This window comes from Hakea prostrata, chromosome 4 (genome assembly GCF_041222555.1).
Source record: "Hakea prostrata isolate BN-2017 chromosome 4, UWA_Hpros_2, whole genome shotgun sequence".
Taxonomy (NCBI): Eukaryota; Viridiplantae; Streptophyta; class Magnoliopsida; order Proteales; family Proteaceae; genus Hakea; species Hakea prostrata.
In genome coordinates this window covers 921,193-940,527 of record NC_142603.1, presented here as the reverse complement: position 1 = coordinate 940,527, position 19,335 = coordinate 921,193, and the positions used below count along the sequence as shown (strand labels likewise).

The following is a 19,335-nucleotide window of genomic DNA, read 5'->3' as shown; positions in this document are numbered from 1 at the left end:
TTCGTTTCAGCGCACCACTTTACCAAATTCCCTGCCAACTGCCCACAATTTATTTGTTTAATTTAAAAATAAAATAATCAGCCAATGGGGAAATTGAAAATGGCGCCAAAAGTTTTAAGCATCCCATTGTTCCCTCCCTCCTAGGAGAGAAATACGAGGAGACACACTGACGGGGGTTTGAGACTCCGGGAGTCTTGAGGAGTGTGAGATTCCAAAATTTGGGGGAAAATCTAAGAACCGAGGAGACAGGAAGAAGGGCAATGGATGGTGGCAAGAAGTACTGGCTGCTGAAGACGGAGGTAGGCGAGTGGTCGTGGGAAGACCAAGCCGCCAACGGGGGAATATCAGTGTGGGACGGAGTGAAGAACAAACAAGCCCAGAAGAACATGAAGTCCATGAGAGTAGGCGATCTCTGCTTCTTCTACCACTCCGGTGCCAAAGCACGTCGCATTGTCGGCGTCGTCTCCGTCATCAAGGAGTGGTATACAAATAGTTGCCAAGGCAAAGGTAGCGAGAAAAGCGGCAAGAACGAAGAAGCAGGGGCTGTTGACGTTCGAGCTGTGGGAGAGATGAGGCGACCTGTGAATTTGACGGAGATGAAAGCAGACGATGGGCTGGACAAGGGTTTCGCGTTGTTTAAGCAACCTCGCTTGTCGGTCGTTCCCGTTCCCAGTCATTTTTGGGAACGCCTTTGCGAGCTTGGTGGTGGATATGAACCTGCAGCGGTTGCAACTGCAGGTGATAGTCCTCATGACGACTGATGAATGCGCAAACCCACCATATCAGTAACTGACCATAGCTGTATTTGATAATGTCTACCTAGAACAAGAAAAAATGCAACCTAATATATGTTGTATACTTGTATCTATATGACTATGTACATTTTGGTCGTTTGATGCCCTGAGATTCTAAATGCAACCATGCAATCTCCTTATCTTCCTTCTTCTATTCTTCCCGAATTTTGATCGACTGGGGCCATAGGTGGTGGGTGATTTCCGTCAGGGTGCCATCTCCCTGAACAAGTCTCATGCCAGATTTGGATAATTAAGGGTATTTTAGTTACATGGTATTTAGTAAATGATATTTTAGTTATTTTGATGGTTTAAAGAATAATTTCGTCGATCTTTTTAACCCCAATTTAACGATTGTGACTCAGACGTGATTTTAGGTGTATTAGTGACGAAAAATGTAATATGAGCACAGAGTAAGTAACTCGGACGATAAATAATTCGAGGAAAAAAAAAGGAAGAGACAGAGGGTTTTTAACCGGCGCTCACTCGACTCGGTTCAGTTTCCACTTTCATCGAAGAGGACACGGTCTGCGGTTCCCCGAAAAAGGGAAAAAGCAGAAAATGTTCAGAGGAAGGTTTCTATCGGCGCCTATGGTGATTGGAGCAGTGCTGTAAGTTTTGTATTTTATTTTATTTATACGTGATGTCCTGTAATTGATTGGTATAGATGATCGTTAGACTACAGCTTCCTCTCTATTTATTTACGAAATCTGTTTGTAGGAGCAATTTTTTTTTCCAACATGCTTTGAAAGTTAGATCTGATGCCTAGTTTTAGTGCTCTATCTTGATTTGTATTATACACCTGCATCTTTGTATTATAAAAGCTTCAAAGAATACCGGTCAAGTAGCGTGGAACTTGACCTAAAACATAATATCATCGGTCAAGAATCTCGACCATCCAGAATCGCATTTAGTCTAGGAATATAATGATAAAAATTACAACTAAGCTCTGCATCATTCTTAAAGCTTCTGATCGTTCCCAAGTCAGGATTGCAGACAATGTTAACCACATCCTGGAGATTGCTAGGGAAGATGGGTCTATTATTGAGGACCGTAATCTTATCAAAGGTCGGCGGTCGAGTATCTCAGTCTGGTAGCTTTGGGGCTGTCCTGCTTGACAAGGGCCTCTTCTTATTTCGTTTTGTTTGGGAGGTGGACAAGATGCCTATTCTTGAAGGTGCCATAGGTTCGTTAAAAGGAAACAATTGTGCCGCTGTGAATAAGGTGAGGTGCCGAGCGTGGAGAATGTGCCACTATCATGATGATGAGTTTCTTGAATGGAGAGCTCCTGCAATGCTGATGGTGAGCTTCTGAGATGGAGAAGATTGCTACTGTAAAATTGAGCTGCTGAGAATGTGAAGCTAATTTTGTTTTGGACAATTTGTCATTTCCTCTTCTTCTTGAAGGGAGTGGTGGGTTGGTATGGGTTCTTCTTCAAGTGCGGGGGTTTTTTTTTTTAGAGAGACAGAGGGAGACAGAGTTCTTGAAAGGAAGATAATAGTTGTACTTCGTGGTTGGTCCTGGTCTTGCTGTGGACTATCCAAGAAAGGGTTATAGGGCTAGGTGCCTATGTGGGTGTATGATTGAGATTTTGGATGGTAAGGAGGAAGATCTTCTGTTGGTCAAGTTGGTGATGCTATTGAGAAGAAAGGTTTTCTCTGTTCTTGGCTTGTAATTGAAAGATGGAGGATTCAAAAACAACTCTGCCTTGTCCCAACTAAATGGTGTCAGCTGCATGGATTTGCATAGACAAAGTTAATAATTAATAATAATAATAATAAAAGTCAAAATAGAGCAAGGAAGATAACAGAAAGTACTACACTTAATATTAGTACGTTACCTATGGTTGGCTATGTGGGTTCTTGCCTTTCAGTCAACTCTATTTGATGCCATGATGGAGACAAGCCCTAAACTATGCATATCTTTTCCCAGCACATCTCCTATGGTCATTGAGGCTGCCATTAGCTTCTTTACCTTTAGTATCTTCAATCTGGATCAAATCACTCCTCCCAATTGGAGCATTGGAAGGCCTTCAATTGAAAGCATGGTGAATAGAAGGGTGCTATGTACAGTGTTCTTCTAATATAGTGGAGAGACAATGGATTTTATTGGCTGCCATTTTATTGTGCAGGGACGCTGTATATTTTAGGAGCCTTTGATGAAGTAGTTCAAATTTTCAGGTCAAGTCGATTTTAATCTTCTATAGAGTGGTATGTTTATTTGTCATTTTTAATGTGGAGGAAGATAAGATAAGAATTAATTTGGGGGGGGGGGTTGAGCTTCTTTCTTTCCAGTTTTGGGTTAGCTTCCCCAATCTACCTTTTCATTATTGGTCTGTAGAAGAACCGAGCAGGATTTAAAGTTTCATTGGCAAGGTGGCTGCTAGTCAAAAGATGACAAAGACTAAAGGGTGACTTTCTTTTTCTGAGCTCTGGCGTTGATTTTATCTACTGAATATGAATTGCCATACTTTATTTCAATCCTCAATGAAGATCAAGTTGTACTAGAGTAGGATCCTATTTGTTGACATATACAAGGTTTTTGGTCACTTCAAACGACGTAGTTAGTTTGACAGGAGTTGAGCCTGATCTAGCTCTTTCCAGCAAGTTGATGTGGGTGTAACTGCTCAGGTAATTATAGAAGTGGTGGCAATGACGTTGATTCCATAGTTTGAGATTTTAATACTAATACAAAGTTGAATAGTGATTTATTTTGGGAAGGTGTCAATGTACAATATGAATAGATTGGACTAGGAAGGGATAACTATGAGTTCATTTTGGAGGTTGGTGGGCTTGGGAAGGGATGTAATTCAAATGTTGCTGACAGTCGAGGTTTTATAGTAGTTGCCAGCCTCATGTTTGCTCTATTGGAGAATAAAAGGGGGTTGATGTGGGGCTTTTCAAATATGCTTTTGAGGAAGATCTTGATTCTAATTTTGAAGTACCATATACCAAATTGTTTGGGACTAGATTAAAGAATTAGGCATTAACAAAAGGAGGGGAAGGTGGTTACTGATTGACAGATGTTGAAATACCCAAATTGTTGGCAGCATTGGTTTGAAGTCAGAAATTAAAGGATCTTCTCTCAAGGTGTGATACTTAGGCATATTAGCAACTGTGCCACCACTGTGCTGTGGAGTTATTTCTTTGAAATTTTCTACACTACAGAAACTGTTTCTGCAATGCATTACGTACATCCTCACAGCAGTCTACAGGGCTCAGCAGTTGAACTGCAACTGCAAATGTGTTAAAATTTTGTAGGAAAGGAGTTGCAGTCTAGCAGGAGGAGGATGAGGAAGAAGAAGAAGAGATGCAGTCGGAGTTTAATAATGTTGGAACCAGCAATGGGGCGTAGGGGTAGGGATGGAAGGTGGTCCGGCAACAGGGGTGGGGGTGAAATTGGAGGAGGAGGAAGGAGAGAAAAGAGGAAAGAAGGAAAAAAAAGAGTAGCAGTGTGTTGTGTTTCAAACTAACACTATCAGCCTTGATGGGTGAGGACATCATTGTTCAAACAATGGGGAGTAGTTTGTTAATGGTTCAAGCTACAGTGCAGTGCATGCAATTTTCTTTCTCTTTCTTTATCTTTAGTATTTGGGTTTATCTATATCTCGTAATTCTTTTTACTTAGGCTAGAGTTTCTTTCCATTTGGTTTTAGTTTGTTTCAGTTTTAAAGCGTAGCTAGAGATCTTTATTTCCCTTGTTAAATACATGGTTGTAGACTTGTAGTCAACAGAAGTTCGAGATTTGGATTAGAAATTTTGGGTTTTGTTTGTTTTTAGAGGTATAGTACAGCTTCAAGGTCATGTGGTTTCCTTTCTCTTCTCCATTCTGCTTCTCTCTGCCTATTTCCCTATTCCATTGATCCATTCCCTCTCCTTGGCATGCTCTGTTTTTGAACTGCCATTGATTAGTCCACATCTGAATATCGTTATGTTCAGCCCCTACTTCTGAAATATCACTTGCTGATCAAGGGTGATTCAAGTCCTTGGAGGTTCACCTTCATTTGCAAATTCCTGGTGCAAATTACTTGACTGAAATCTATCTAATGTTGCTCCTTTTGCCAGGTCCGTTTTCAGAACTGTGTGCTCTTGTCTAAGTTGATGAGTTGGCCTTCTATTGGGTATGGCCACGAGGAACCTGAGATACTAACTCATTGCTGAAATGTTAGTTTGTACAGATTTTCTTTGAGGTAGTTCTTTCAATCGGATGGAGATGGGTTACTGTGTGAGTGAATTTTCTCCCATTGATAGTTTGAAGACAACCTCATCCTGTGAATGGATTGTATTAGTCAACTTTCCACATACCCCTCCTCTCCATTTTACCCACTAGCTTTTACATTCCTCCCCCCTGCGTCCAAGTCTCTCCCTGAACAATTAATACTCATCTTTGTCGCCTCTTTACTTACCTAGTGAACTTTGAAATTTTAGTTTATTACATTTTTGCCTTTCCAATAATGTTTTGGGGCATTTAGAGCTGAATGGGTCCATAGTGAACCAAATAGGGGTATTGTATCCCAGGTTGTGCATTTGTGGGACTGGCTAGGGGAAACCAACCCCCGACCAAAAAAAAAAAAGAGAAGAAATTTCAGTTTATTCACGGGTTTGGATGATTGGACCTGTGTTAAAGGAAATTCAATTTTAATGTGAAATTGCACAATTTAAGCCTGCTCACTGAAGACCCCACTGCGTGGACTGACGTCTATGAAAGCATGCTGGTAAGTTTGGTAGCACAAATGGTCGTTAGACATTTTTGCATCCCTATTGCTTAGTGTGGTATATTCCCAAGATTCTTTTTCTCCCTTTTTTGTTGTAAAAATTTAAGTAGAAAGAGTATTGTAATGTACAGAAGCCGGATCATAATGTATAGATATATAAACTTTATTTTGCCCAAAAAATTAAGATTGCAACTCTTGCAACTCAGTTTTCAGTTTTGACAGCGCAGTAGATCTTTGGGAACCTTAGCATTCTATTAGTATGCCTTGCATCCACTACTTGACCTGCTATCATCCTGATCAATTCTTTGTTGTGTAGTGTTGGAGTTGTTTCTGGTAAAGCCATATTTGGACCTCCACTTGATGAATATTGGACAAAGAAACTTCAGGAAGAGGCGGCCGAAAAGGAAACAGATTCAGGCTCAAAGTAAGCCTATTGTGTGGGCCCCATTTTTTATTTATTGTGGTATGGAAAAGGTAAAGATGCAAGGGAATTCTGTATCATATCTGGGATTGCTTCTGATACAACTGCTACATTGATTCACATTTGTTTTAACTAGTTATGTTTCTTCAATTTATTGCATTGGCTTCAACTTTCCAATTGGTATGGACATTTCAACCGATCTGGTCGATTGTGTACACATTTATAAGAATCCCCAACTTATGAATATTTCTTCATTGATCAAGCTGAGGAAAAATTTTACCCCTTTGTAAGCGGAAATATGAATGCCTGGTGCCTCTTACTCTGAAAGCTCATTTGGGGGTTTGTCTCTAAGGTGCCTGGCTAAACCCACGGAGATGCCTCTGAAACGCATGTCTGCCTACGAAGAGATACAAAAGGGTAGTGCAAGTGGTAACCGAACATGTTTGGTGCAGCCTCTCTGTAAGCGGGTGAAAGGATGAGAGCTAACCCAATATACGTACCCTCCCTCGACCCTGCTTATTGTTAGAGGCAACGAAACACAATGAGAAAATTTCCTTGGGCATGGGTAAGTGCAGATTTGCCAATGAAGAAAACCGGAAGGCTATTAATGAGTTATTTCCTTTGCTTACATTGCATTTGGTAGCTTGGGCCTTAGATGATGACGATCCGATGTGAATAGCCAGATGCCCAACGCTTACATATCAAGACTTAGTTCCGTTGGAGTTAACCAAGAGTCATGGAAGGGTACATCCAAGTATCCAGGAGTACCGATGCAGGTTGTAGTATCGGGAGATCTATTATTCCATGTGTATTAACTCTTCTACATGGATCTTAACCCCAAAAAAAAAAAAAAAACCTTCTACATGGAAAGGTTATCCAAGAAAAGATAATAATAATAGATAAAAAAAATACTTTTCTTCTTCATATTTTGTTAAAAGCGAGTATTATTTTGGATTCAAGAGAGCAATTGATTAATACCATAGAGGAGGTTAAAATGTAAGCATTTTCCTTTCAAGGAGAAACGAATTTTTGGATTTCTATAAGCTCATCAAAGTGATCCATCTTCGTTGTGTCCCATGGAATCACCGAAAAATGAAACACTACTTGACTGGGAACTGAAGGTCGAGAAATCAATTTAGAGCAACTACCTTTTTACCTAACTCACAGGAGGCAGAGATTGAGGAAGATGATGTTAAGGGATAGGAAGGTTTATTTACAATAGTTAACATACTGTAGACGGTCAAAAGGTAACTCATATTGAGCTCCAATGAAGGGTCATTTCACAGTGATCCTTTACATATCTTTTACATTGAGTCTTGGAAAGCTTGTATTTAAGGTTTGTTTTTTTTTGAAGATTTATCTCGTGTTTACTAGAGTTTTCAAAGGGTGCATGTAAAATATTCTTTTTGAATAGACCTGCTTTCAATTAGGCGACCAAACACTTCCAATATTATAACTGGGAACTGACCTAAGATGTTGCTTTTCTCTCTTCCCGCCAGTAGAGCTTTAGGTGACTAACTAAGCTTCCCCTGTGACGCTGTGATTCCCAGGGATGGTGCATCAATTCTCTAATCAAATTGTGGTACCATAACGCATAATAACAGAAACTGATTCTTTATCAAGACGCATCCCTAACTTTCACCAGAAATCAGTCAGCATTTCTAGACTCTCCTCACTAAATTGAACTCCTTGTCAATCTATCACAAAGAACCTATGTGCTTTCATATTTGCACAGCTCCAGTTAAATTGCAATAACCCCAACAAGTTTGTTTTGCTGACATAAAACCTGTTCAGTGATTCAGCTTTGCCTAGGTTGTCATTTTGTTAGATCAACCTTTCGTCTCAATTGTTGTCTATGTTGACCTAATATGCAAAAATGCAGGTGAATGATACTCCTCAAACATTTATCAGTAATAATATGAGCCATAGTCTCCATAACATCATCTACATCTTCACAACCATTATTATTGATGGTGTATCTCCTTCAATAGTAGAACAACTAAAGATTCTACAGTAAATACAACAGTCAGAAATGTCTAAAAGGGCAGAAGGTCCAGGTTTCCTTGGGGAAAATTTGTGGAAAAATGCAATTAAAGGTTCATAAAGCTCTGAAATATAGGTCCAAGGATTCTCCCAAAAAGAAAAAAAAAAGGTAAACAATATGCAATATAACACCAAGGTTTCTAGGATTCAGTCCCCAATATAAATAAAGCGTCTGACTCCTCGTTAGGGCAAGGTGCAATTTCAAACAGCAGAAGCTGTATTTTTCACTGAAAAGAGTTAAGGAGGAGCAAACGTCTAGAATCTGAAAATAGATCTGGCAGCTTAGAATAACAGTGGAAAGTAGAGGGAGACAATGAATTCAGTCCTAGCTCTGCAAGGGAGTTCTTGTTTGCTATTCCCACACAGCTCTTGGAAGGTGATCCGTTAAGACTTAATGGCTGTGATCTCCCCTGCACAACCCTTGTAATCACAGCCATTAGATTGAAGTCACCTTTGGAGAGCCATGCGAAACAAAGAGAGAGACTTGACAAAGACAGACAACACTGGAAAATCTTCATAAAGTAAAAACTAGCTTCACAACTCACAAGTAAAAAGGAAAAAAAAATACACCACCTTCATGGGTATTCAGATAGTAAGCAAACCCAAGGAGTGGTTACCACTTTTATAGCTCGAATTTGTACCTGCGATCTTCAAATCAAAGTACAACAGTTTCATTTTCAAAAACAATGGTGACAATGCGTGTCCATTAACACTTCAAACAACTTACCAAGACCTTCAACACATAAATCATCTTTAACAGCTTACATATACAGAATTGCACTGGAGTAGCCTAGTAGACACACACAGTCAACACTTCAGAAGCATTTAACATAAAATGCAGGAAACAAGAGTATGTTTTTCGTTTTTCTACCACCAGCATGATTGCATGGACACACTACAAAAGTACTATAGGCGCTCAATAATAATCCCTCAAATATACATTTTTAACCTGTCAATATCCCTTACAGTACTGTTAAACGAAGTACATAAGAAAACTCAAATCCCACGCCATTACTGGGAGTAACTCAAACCCATGGCATTATTTGGGGGGGGGGGGGGGGGGGGGGGGACTAACAAATTATCAAGACACAAGAGATGTTAAAAAGCTGGGCGTATAAAAACTAGCTAATCCCTCTGCTTGTTGCTACACTTCTAACTTTGAAAAAATAAAAACTAAAGAGAAATGCTCAAGTTAACCAGCCTAGAGGTTTCTTTTGGATTCTATCTTTACTCCAGCTAGACTACCCAGTGGCCAAAGTTGCAACTCTCCATAAACCAACGAACTTTTCTTATTTATCCATTTGGGATAGATCACAAATTTCACGTTTCATCAATACACACTTTAATACATGTATGTGCAATTAATGTTCCTATGTAATACAATATAAAAGGAAAGAACTAGTCAACTTAAAACAGTTAGAATGCTTCTAATTCCTTTCGAAGTCTGTGACAAGATTTTGTTCAGTGAGACACTCATGAGGGTAGCTTACCACAGTTTAAGCTGGCATCAAGACCTTAGCACCACCTGTAAGGTGCAAACATAAAGCAAGGCATACAGTAACAATAACAGAAGACTTAGCACAAACATATCTTACAATTTCCATGCCCCTCCCAACGACCTCCTCATGAACAATTCTGAAACTCTTCTTCAAACCATCCAATAGTTTCCATAGGAAAAAGTCTAGGAAAGATCTTACTGTTTCGAATGTCACTCTCCCTGTCAAATCAAGAACAAACTTCCTGTTGCTTGGAACAGCCAACGTAGAAGACACCTTTCCAACCCAACCACTGTCCTTGATTCCATCTAACGGGCTCGAGTCTTTCACTTCAATTGACGATGCTTCATTAACTTCGTGTTTAGCAGTCCCTTTACCATCCACTCGATCGGTTGCTGAGGAAAATAAATTTGTACTTGGACTCGAATTTGAATTTGTCAACACTTGATGAGATGTTTTCACAAGAGTTTCCATAGCGCCATTGCAGACAGAAACTAACAAGTCTTTCAACTTCCTTTCATGCTTCGGGTTGGTCAATCCAGAAAAGATTTCATCATAAGGGTTGATATCCATTGTCTTCTCAAGAAAAACTGCAACTGCGGTGCTTACGAATAGCTGGATGCAGTCTGCAATGAGCTCTCTGCACTTATCGGTACATACCACATTTACCCATCTTGGTGAAGATGACGAATCAGGTTCAAGACAGGAGACGCTAAAATGGTGGTTGTCGGGGTCCGAATCTCCGGAAGATTGGCGGTCTGAGTAAAATCCAGTGACCAAGCTCCTAGCAAAGCTACCAACAACCACAGAAGCAAAACCAGAGCCAGCCTTAGAGAAAAGCTTGTCCATTAGCCGATCAGGAAAGCTAGAAGTGCTAGCTGCATCATTATCGTTAGTAGTATCGGAACGATAAGCTCGCAAAATTCCCAGGGTTAAAGCTTGAGTAACCCGAACCAGTGAGTCGGAGAACTCCTCCGACCTCGCGATTTTGGATATCTGCTTCAGACTGGTGGGAATTTGATCCGAATCGGATTGAAGAAATTCCACCAAATCCTTGGAAACGATTGAGATCGTCTCCGCGGAATCGGATGCCGCTTCAGCGAGGGAAATTAATGCCCCAAGAAGCTTTAGAAACCTCTTCCTCTTCTTCACAACGGAAGGCAAATTATAAACCTTATATGCTCCGTAACCAGAGAAACCGAGCGCCGCGAATAGCAGAAGCCATTTCTTTCTCCTCCAAGAAAAATCCAATCCTTTCCGCACTAGCTGCAACTCCATGGAGAAGAACGGATACCCCTATGCCTTCAATAATCGAATTTCTTCCATCACAAAAACCAAAAAAAAAATAGAGAGGTTCTTTTCGCTTGATCAAAATTACTCAATATGTAGGGCAAACGCAAGACTGATCAAGAACGGGCATAAAATCAAACTAATAAACTTGGCGTCATAGGGTTTTCTACCGCAGGTAAGCGCCCAGGGGGTGTTGTTTTTGTTTATGAGGCGTAACAAGATTAAGGCGATTAACGTCTGCGGGTTGACAACGAGGAGTAGAAGCTACGGCATCTAACAACAGAACCCGTTGAAAAACCGCCTTGCACGAAGGGGAAAAGCTGAGTTATAGGATTCAGCAATATGGAATATTCTAATTCAGGGGTTAGATTAACTGTCCAATGACTATCCAAGGATTAGAATATTACACGTTGCTCAATTTGATTTCCTACTGAGGCTTTTAATTTTATTGTTGCATCAGGGCTACCTGGCAGCGTGGCTCTGGAACTGGGAGGGAGGGCGCTACAGCCTATTGCTAGCAATCAAAGCCTGCTGAAGCGAAGCAGGATGCTAAACCTTTTTCCCCGACATCGTTTCATGGAGATTCTTTCATGGCGAAAGGTTTTCAGTCTTCGAGCATCTTCAGTGGCAGATTACCCCAACCAGTCCCGTGGTGGTATCCCTCGCTTCTACTCTGAGGTTCTTCCCCTTGGCAAGGTAAGCTGAATATGACCCAATTCCATAGCGGAGTTCAGTTGTGTAAGTTGTTCCTTCTTTACTGAAAAGGATATCGTATTTGAAATTTTCCTTTCATGTTTTCCCTACTACCGGGGACCCGAACGACAATGGTGACTTCTTTATAGTTCTTAATTAATTGCTGATGATGTTAAAAAAACCACCTTCTGGTAGGAGATCCCAGTGTTCTGTATGATGGTTATTCTAGTCTTCAGGGAGATAACAACGTATTACCAAAAAAAAAGGGAGATACCAACGAGTGCAATTTACAAGACCACAACTGCAAGTGTAGCATTATTTTAATTTTTAGGTCTACTTCTGTAAGCACTCTGTGAATACTAACTCAGTTATACATATGGGTACTTGTTATTTAGACAGAGATATGCACTTGTAATGCTAGAGCCTGGTGTTAATCCACTGCTACTCTACTGAAATCGTTGACTACTTGTAGAACTGGAAGCTGTTGTTACATGTGAACTAGCAGTAAATATGAATATGTCATCATAGATCGGACTGACTCTTTTTGGGTACATAGGGTAGATTTGGTTGACTATTATTAAGGATTATGGAAATGGCAATCCTATTAATTCTACCGGTTACTATATGCTATAAGCAATCTAGTTTTGCCTCATATCTGCCATATTAAATATAACAAATTGCCTGATTATAATTTGGTTGTGGATCTGAGCATCAGTGACGATTTTCCAAGATTTCCCTCTTCCAAGCCTATTTGGTAGCAATATAATGTCATATTACTGTATCCCATGAGAACCTGCTGGTGGAGAACTTAATCCCAACACATAATGACTTCAGTGTAAATTCGTAGCATACTAATTTATGGAATCTCTTGGTTCAGCAGGGATTGCACTTTCACTGAACAATTTCAATTAATCTTTAGATAGCACTATATCATTGCCTTGATAATGTATAATATAGCTACTGAAATCTAATTTTGTACAGGGTAATGTTGTTCGAGTTCTAGGTGATGAGTTTTGGCATATAACCAAGGTCCTAAGAATGGCTGTGAATGATAGGTACAGTTCTGTTGTTTTCATTTTTGAGATACTTGTGTACCTTTCTTATTTAATTCTGAAGCATGTGAGGACCTGATATATTACCTTTATGCTATAGTACTCTGATGTAGGTGTAACCCTAGGGACTAGGAACCCAACAAGGACTGGTTAGCTGTACTCTTTGTGACTGCAAGTGTCAAGGGGAAAATATTAAACAGGGGGGGAATGCAGCAGAAAGTAAAGAAGATGCATGCAGGTTAGACAAAAAAAACTGAATCATGGTGAATAACAGAAACTAACATGCAAGACTAAACAAAACTAAGTTGGGAGACATGGGGATGGGATCATGGCAACATGAGACCTATTTGGGTGCAAATCTATCAAAAATTCAAAAGCATAAATGTTGTCCTAGTCCAGAATCTACAACCAATGCTAAAAAATAGAAAATATGATGTGAGAAAATACTATAATTTTAATGAAGAAAATGTTAGAATCCCAGGGCAGCAATATCTGCAATGAAAGTAGCATACTGGAACAGAGATTAAGTAGTAAAGAAGAAAAATAAATGTACCTGGTGATTCTGTGACTGGCTGCAATAGAGCAATTAGATAAGTAATAAAAGTATACTGAGGAAGAAACTCAAGGAGTAGGTTTAGGGAGATATGAATACCAGAGTTTTTTTTTTTTTTTTTTTTTTTTTGGGGGGGGGGTTGTAGAGGACTGCTGTCTAGAAACCGGAAGAAAATTTGCCTCTTTTTTTATTTTATTATAGAGGGGGGAGGGGATTTTGTAGAGGACTGCTGTCTAGAAACCAGAAGAAAATTTGCTGTGAATAGAAGAGGGAAAGAAAGAAGTAGAAAAATAGGAAGACAGTGGAGGCTGCTGGCAGAAAAGAAAATGGAAAAAAATTGAAAGAAGGAAGAAAAGGCAGCAAGGGCTGCTGTCTAGAAGTGGAGAGGGAGGATTTTTTTTTTTTTTTGGGGGGGGGGGGGTGAAGTTTCATACAAAGAAGAAAGGCGGGAAGAAGAAGGCTACCACAGAGAGAGAGAGAGATGTCCAGTATAAGTAGAGCCCTTTCTTTATAATTTGTTCGTTCAATAATTTTATGCATCGTCATTACATCCCTTTTATATAAAAGAGAGAAAAAATAATATTCCTAATCATGTTCTAATACCTGAGGTCAGAACTCGAAATTCAGAAGTATGCTTAAGTGAAAACAATCCATGGCCGAATATGATCTATGTGTCGACCCAAAGCAGTTAACATTAAATAACCCAAATAAGAATCCAATTAAACCAAATATAACCCAATAGATCAAATAAAACCCAACAAGAAAGACAATAAATCCAGTAGAAGACAAATAAGCTGCACTGAAGGCTGTGCCCCTTGTCAAACCAGTGGACTCAAGCAATCCAGTGCCTCCATGCTCGTTGTCCATCCGTATAGGTGCTCATATATGCTGATCTCTAAGCTGACACCAATTATAAACTCGAAACTATTGCTCCATATTCACTCTTTTGACTTTGGGTTTCTAGCTCCTGAAATTGAGTGTGCCATATGCAGAGAGCGTTGATCTTCCAAACTTCTATATCTACTATCTGTTGCCATTCCTTTCCAAGAAGAACCTAAATGTTTTCTTTTTTTGGATGAATGAATAAATATATTAAAGGAACAAAACACTGAACTACAAGCAAGATCCAAACTGGGAAGGATCAAAGAGAAGGATGGAATTGGGAGTTGAGTCTCCAAGAAACAACAATGAGCCTGTTCCTTGGGGAATCAACAACAGGGGGATGGGGAATACAAGCAAGCCTAGCAGATATATCAAAGTAAATTGCATTCCAAATCGAGTTGAGAGAGTGGGATTTGGAAGTCCAAAGCCTGAGATTGCGCTCCCACCAAAGATGGTACTATAACAAAAGGATATGCCTTTCTTAAAAGCTTGCCGCTTTTTTTGGGAGAAATTTTCTAAAGCCTGTTCTCACTTTACAATCTGGCTGTGATAATATCCTTCAAATATTAGTGATTTGATTAAGATTATCAATTCATCTCTTTTTGCAAAAAGTTACAGAAAAATTTCTTTATGTGGTATGAATTAAACTGATTCATATTTTATCACAGAGCCTTAGCTTGATGATTTGCAGCAAGCTGTTGGTTGCTCCTTGGATCATCAAATCATAGTGTTTCTTTCACATCTAATTGTTCTAGAGGGCTTAAACCTTTTAAGTATCATGCTATATTTGATGTTTATGACCTTATTTACCTAATCCTTTAGCTGAAAATTCTCATTCTATGCTCTGCTTTTCCTTTCTCTATGAATTTGTTTAAATGTGATATACTATTGTAAGTAGCCTTCTTAAGTGCATGGATGTGTTCTTTAGAGGTCTTATGGAGTCCCTGTCAAATAGATGAAAACCTATAAATGGTCACAGAAGGAACTGTTGGGATGAGTAATCATTTGTTTCCCTTTCAACAATTTGAATTTGTTATTGGGGATTGCCTGATACCTATCAGCATAACTGACCTTTTGTCTTTTTCTCTGATTTATTTTACTATCTGCTTTATGAATGTATGTTAATTGAATCTATCATTTTAGTCAGTGATTAACCATTGGCACACATGCTTCTGTTGTAAGGATAGAGCTCTTCAATGGATCAGGAGGATTAGTCAAAGGTTGCATCCAGAAGATAGATCGAACAGGGCTGGAGTTTATGGCCTTGGAAGATCCCCAAGTAATTATTTCCAAGAGCACTCAGTGGCATGTGTTTGCAGCTTTTGGTCAGTCTTTTCTTGTCTCCTGTATTTGTAAGTGGTTTTGTGTGCTTCTGGGACCAAAAAACTGGTGTTAACATGTTTAGTATTGTAGGTAGTCTGAAGGGCGGGCGTGCTGATTGGCTTGTTGAGAAATGCACGGTATATTTTAAATGTACATGAATGGGCTTTTCAGTTGAAAACTTGTCTTCAATGCTAGCTTCTCAATTTTACCCCTTCTTTTTTCCCCAGGAGCTGGGAGCTAGCACCATAACACCTCTGCTAACTGCACATTCCCCCTCAGTTTCTGAGAATCGAGTTGAAAGATTACAGCGAGTGGTTCTAGCTGCAGTTAAACAATGTTGGTTTCTGGTTTTAGTTAGTTTGTCAAAATGTTTGGTTTTGAGATGAGATGATTTTGTCAGGAAGTTATATTACATGATATACAGTTATTGTTGGCTTGGCACAATGGTCAGTGGAACACAGTTGTAGCCTGACGTCAAGGCATTGGAATAGTTTCTCAGCGAAAATTGCTAGGTTAAGGCTGTGTAGGAAAATTGCCCCCCTAGACTCTTCTTCAAGCCTTTGGCACCGGGTTCACCCTACAGTTATTGTTGGCTTTGTGCTTGCAACCTCAAATTATGAGTTCTTATGCATAGCTTGGTTTGTTTTGTGTTTCCCAGCTCAACGGTTGCATCGGTTGACTCTTAATACCCCAATGAAATTCAGCAGCCTTTTGTCTACTGTGAGTAATCTTTTCCCTCCGTGCTTAGTGTACCCACATGATGGGTTTGACATGTTAGAACAATGAAGAACCAATGGTTAGTTTTGATTGCGGCTCAGTCATTGCATCTCTTAGAAAAATATGTTCTGTCGATCAATTGTTTTAGGTTTACATTGATGTACCTTGTTTGGGGAGGGAGGGGGATGGGTGTGGAAGAAAATTGGATAGCAAAACAAATCCGCCCGTCCCCCCTTCTTCTTTTCTTTTATTTCCTTTCGTTATTTATGAGGATTTTTCTTTATGGTTTTGTACTTGTGTTGCATGCTATGTAGGTTGCTCAGTCAAAGCTTTCATTTGTTGGAGTAGCTGAAGCAACACCTCTGATTGATGCCCTTAACTCCTCGAGAAAAGAATCTAGTGGGTTGATAATAGTTGGACCTGAAGGTGGTAAGTTCAGATCTTAGTTTACACACATATACACACATGTGAACCAAAGATACACAGAGGGATCTGCATTTTCATGGGACCTTAAGAGAAGTTGTGAGAAAGGATATGCATAGCTTAGGCCTTATATCTAGTATGGCCTTAAACAGAACTGATTGGAAGGCAAGAATCCATGTAGCCGAACCCATTTAGTTGAGGCAAGGATTATGATTGTTGTTGTTATTGCAGGTTTTAGGGTTGTACATTTATTTAGAGCCCCTTCAAATTTTCAGAGCTTAAAGGCTATGAGACAGGTCTTGAGGGTTTTTCTTTACAGAGGATTAACAGGTCAGTTTCAGATAAGCAACTGAAAGGGGCTCTTTTTTTATTTTTATTTTTTTTGTTCACCAAAATGAAAAATAAAATGGAGCGCAATTCAGTTGTGCTTATCTGAAAAATAAAATAACGAAATTCTAAACCTGTCTCATGGCACTCTGAAAACAACTCTGGGATTTCCCATCGTTGCAGAAGCCCGCAGAATTTTCTTGTTTGAGAGGAAAAAAAGAGAAAAGGGGTGGGTGGGAGGTGGAAATTTTACTTAGTGTGTTTGTTACTTTTTTTCATGAGTCACGTTAAATCATGCATTCATTTTTTTTCCTGATAAACAATCATGCATACAAACATTGACTGGTTCCTGGGTTATTGAACCCTGAAAAATTTTAAAATGCCAAAATCTGAAGTATTTGGTCCTGTTCAGTGTTTGCCTGTGTGTGATGGATCCCCTGTTCTGTTTTTCAGAAAGAGAGTGTGTTTCAAGGGTACATGTTTATGCTTTTTTATTTATTTGATAAGAATTCCTCCATGCATGAGAACCTGGGTTCAAGTGACCTCTCCTCTCCAAACCCAAAATTTAAAAAAAAAAAGAAAGAAAAAAGATCAGATGATATTCAACCTTCTGGGGGTCCCCAACTTGGCATGGGGTGGTCTAAATTCACAGTTGACTTGTGTTTGAGTCCTCTTGCTTGCTTGGGGTTATTAGGTTGGCTTTCTATTTAAATCATTGAACTCCCCAATTCTTTGACTGTAGGCTTTGCATGGACCATGTGACCATGGGAATAAGTCTGCTGGGTACCCTTGCTAGCAGAAAAGAAAAATACAGAGTAGAAAAGAAAGGGGACAAAGGCAATATTTGTTAGTTTTGCACATTTGGTTATTGGGATCCAATTTAAAGTTGGGAAAATTTTGGAGAGGTTTGATTTTAAAAAAGATTTATTCAATATGATAAAAACAAATTTCAATTAATAATTTACTATGAACTACCCAAATTATCCTTAAGTCTTTTATACAAAAATTTGAGAGAAGTTCTTATAATTCCTTCAATCTCTTGGCAATTCTAGAATTGACTAAATATTGTCTTTTGTTGCTCTTCATCCTCTTATTATTTATCAATTTTATCGTTTGCAATGACAGACTTGAGGGTAATTTGATTAGTTCATAATAGAATATTAGTTAGGTGAAAAAAATTATCACAAAATTTAAGATTTGAGAATTATTTTTAAAAGTATAGTTTATTTGAATTTATTTTTTTAAGTCTGATCATCTAGAAAAATTTTCCTTAAATTCTCTACCCTTGAAAAGGAAAAGAAACTTATGACTAACTGGGTCTATTTATGATTTAAATGTTTCAGACTTTACTGAGGAAGAGGTAAAGATGATGATCGATGCAGGTGCAACAGCTGTAGGTCTTGGACCACATCGCTTACGAGTTGAGACTGCGGCAATAGCACTGTTGTCAACACTGATGTTATGGTCGGATGCTCAGCAGTCAATAGATTTCTAAAAGAAATTTCTTAAATCTTGTAAGTCTTAATTGGTCATAGGACAAAAAAAATTATTTTAGCATTGCTATGCCAAGTTGTTTTGAGTCTGGATTATTTATTCGTAGAGAGATAAAATATTCTAACCCACATTATTAGATGCTTGACACTTGTTTAAATTACAATTCATCTATGTTTTTTTCTGCTAGTGATGCCATCAGCTGTACACTCATCATCACGGGCAAAGTAGCGCTTTACTCAAAGCAAATATAGATTTAAAATCAGAAGTTTATGTTAGGGTTAGTGGTTGACAATCAATATTTCTCTAAATTTGTAAATGGTGGTGCATGGAAAACTACAGCATATTTATTTTGAGAAAATTAAAAAAAAAATGAGGATAATTAACAAATAGCATAGACACCAGTCACACCCTAATGATATATTGACAGTTTTAATTTGTTAGTTAGTTAGGGGGAATGACAAATATATCTTCACTTGTATTATTTTATAATTTATAATTTATAATATAATAGGATGAATAAGAGAAACAAGGAACTTGTAGAGAAAAAAAGAAGAGGAAGTTTAAGATTCTATTTTACTAAAATTTAAAAGTAACATTGTAAAATTGTAAGAAATTAAGAGTAATTTATAAATTATAAAATTACTTAATTATGATTTAACAAATTTTTTAAATTAAATATACTATTGTATAAATTTAAGAGATATTTTGATAAATTATTATTAATTTCAGATAGTTTTAGGTGGTTACACTTTTCACTAATTATCTTGAGGTGTTCTTGAATTGTCACTTTATTTTTAGGAAAAGTGGGGGCTAGATCTAGGTTTCCATAACATATTCCAAAACAATATGCGATTTTCTTTTTTCCAGACGTAAATAATATGCGAGGAGCACATCTAAAATTAAAATTGGCACTTCCCACTTTTTGGGCATATGTAATTGAACATTTTGTTGAGATAATTTATCGATGGGGATAACGGGGTTTGTACCAAATCAACTACTCCGGGCAGAAGTATGCATTTGGATCTTGGATGTTTATGACTATTTCGTCTCCGGAGGTGAAAAGCAAGTGTTGCCAATGATGAGTTAGTAAAACGGTTAAAGACTCAACCTTCCATG

General features: G+C 38.6%; 3 protein-coding genes across 3 annotated transcripts; 2 read left to right on the top strand and 1 right to left on the bottom strand.

Moving 5' to 3' along the window:
- Positions 1 to 2: 2 nt before the first annotated feature.
- LOC149016900 (thymocyte nuclear-like protein) lies at positions 3 to 6,757 on the top strand. The gene is made up of 2 exons (XM_089151167.1): positions 3 to 1,402; positions 5,822 to 6,757. Exon 1 carries the CDS (start codon positions 261 to 263, stop codon positions 759 to 761), a length of 501 nt encoding a protein of 166 aa, XP_089007293.1. The 5' UTR covers positions 3 to 260; the 3' UTR covers positions 762 to 1,402; positions 5,822 to 6,757.
- Positions 6,758 to 9,371: 2,614 nt separating this feature from the next.
- Positions 9,372 to 11,076, bottom strand: LOC149016899 (protein PHLOEM PROTEIN 2-LIKE A10-like). The gene has a single exon (XM_089151165.1). It carries the CDS (start codon positions 10,741 to 10,743, stop codon positions 9,466 to 9,468), a length of 1,278 nt encoding a protein of 425 aa, XP_089007291.1. The 5' UTR covers positions 10,744 to 11,076; the 3' UTR covers positions 9,372 to 9,465.
- A 127-nt stretch (positions 11,077 to 11,203) lies between these two features.
- LOC149016898 (methyltransferase) lies at positions 11,204 to 18,580 on the top strand. Its single transcript, XM_089151166.1, has 9 exons — positions 11,204 to 11,451; positions 12,430 to 12,503; positions 15,118 to 15,260; positions 15,349 to 15,395; positions 15,486 to 15,594; positions 15,917 to 15,978; positions 16,290 to 16,404; positions 16,630 to 16,728; positions 18,069 to 18,580. Exons 1-9 carry the CDS (start codon positions 11,302 to 11,304, stop codon positions 18,218 to 18,220), a joined length of 951 nt encoding a protein of 316 aa, XP_089007292.1. The 5' UTR covers positions 11,204 to 11,301; the 3' UTR covers positions 18,221 to 18,580.
- Positions 18,581 to 19,335: the final 755 nt, after the last annotated feature.

Excerpts from the sequence above, each read along its gene's own strand:
- LOC149016900 (XM_089151167.1), top strand. The coding sequence starts at position 261 with ATGGATGGTGGCAAGAAGTACTGGCTGCTGAAGACGGAGGTAGGCGAG.
- LOC149016899 (XM_089151165.1), bottom strand. The coding sequence starts at position 10,743 with ATGGAGTTGCAGCTAGTGCGGAAAGGATTGGATTTTTCTTGGAGGAGA.
- LOC149016898 (XM_089151166.1), top strand. The coding sequence starts at position 11,302 with ATGCTAAACCTTTTTCCCCGACATCGTTTCATGGAGATTCTTTCATGG. Across the intron at positions 15,979-16,289 it reads TCAGCAGCCTTTTGTCTACT|GTTGCTCAGTCAAAGCTTTC; the intron begins GTGAGTAATCTT and ends CATGCTATGTAG. Across the intron at positions 16,729-18,068 it reads TCTTTACAGAGGATTAACAG|ACTTTACTGAGGAAGAGGTA; the intron begins GTCAGTTTCAGA and ends TAAATGTTTCAG.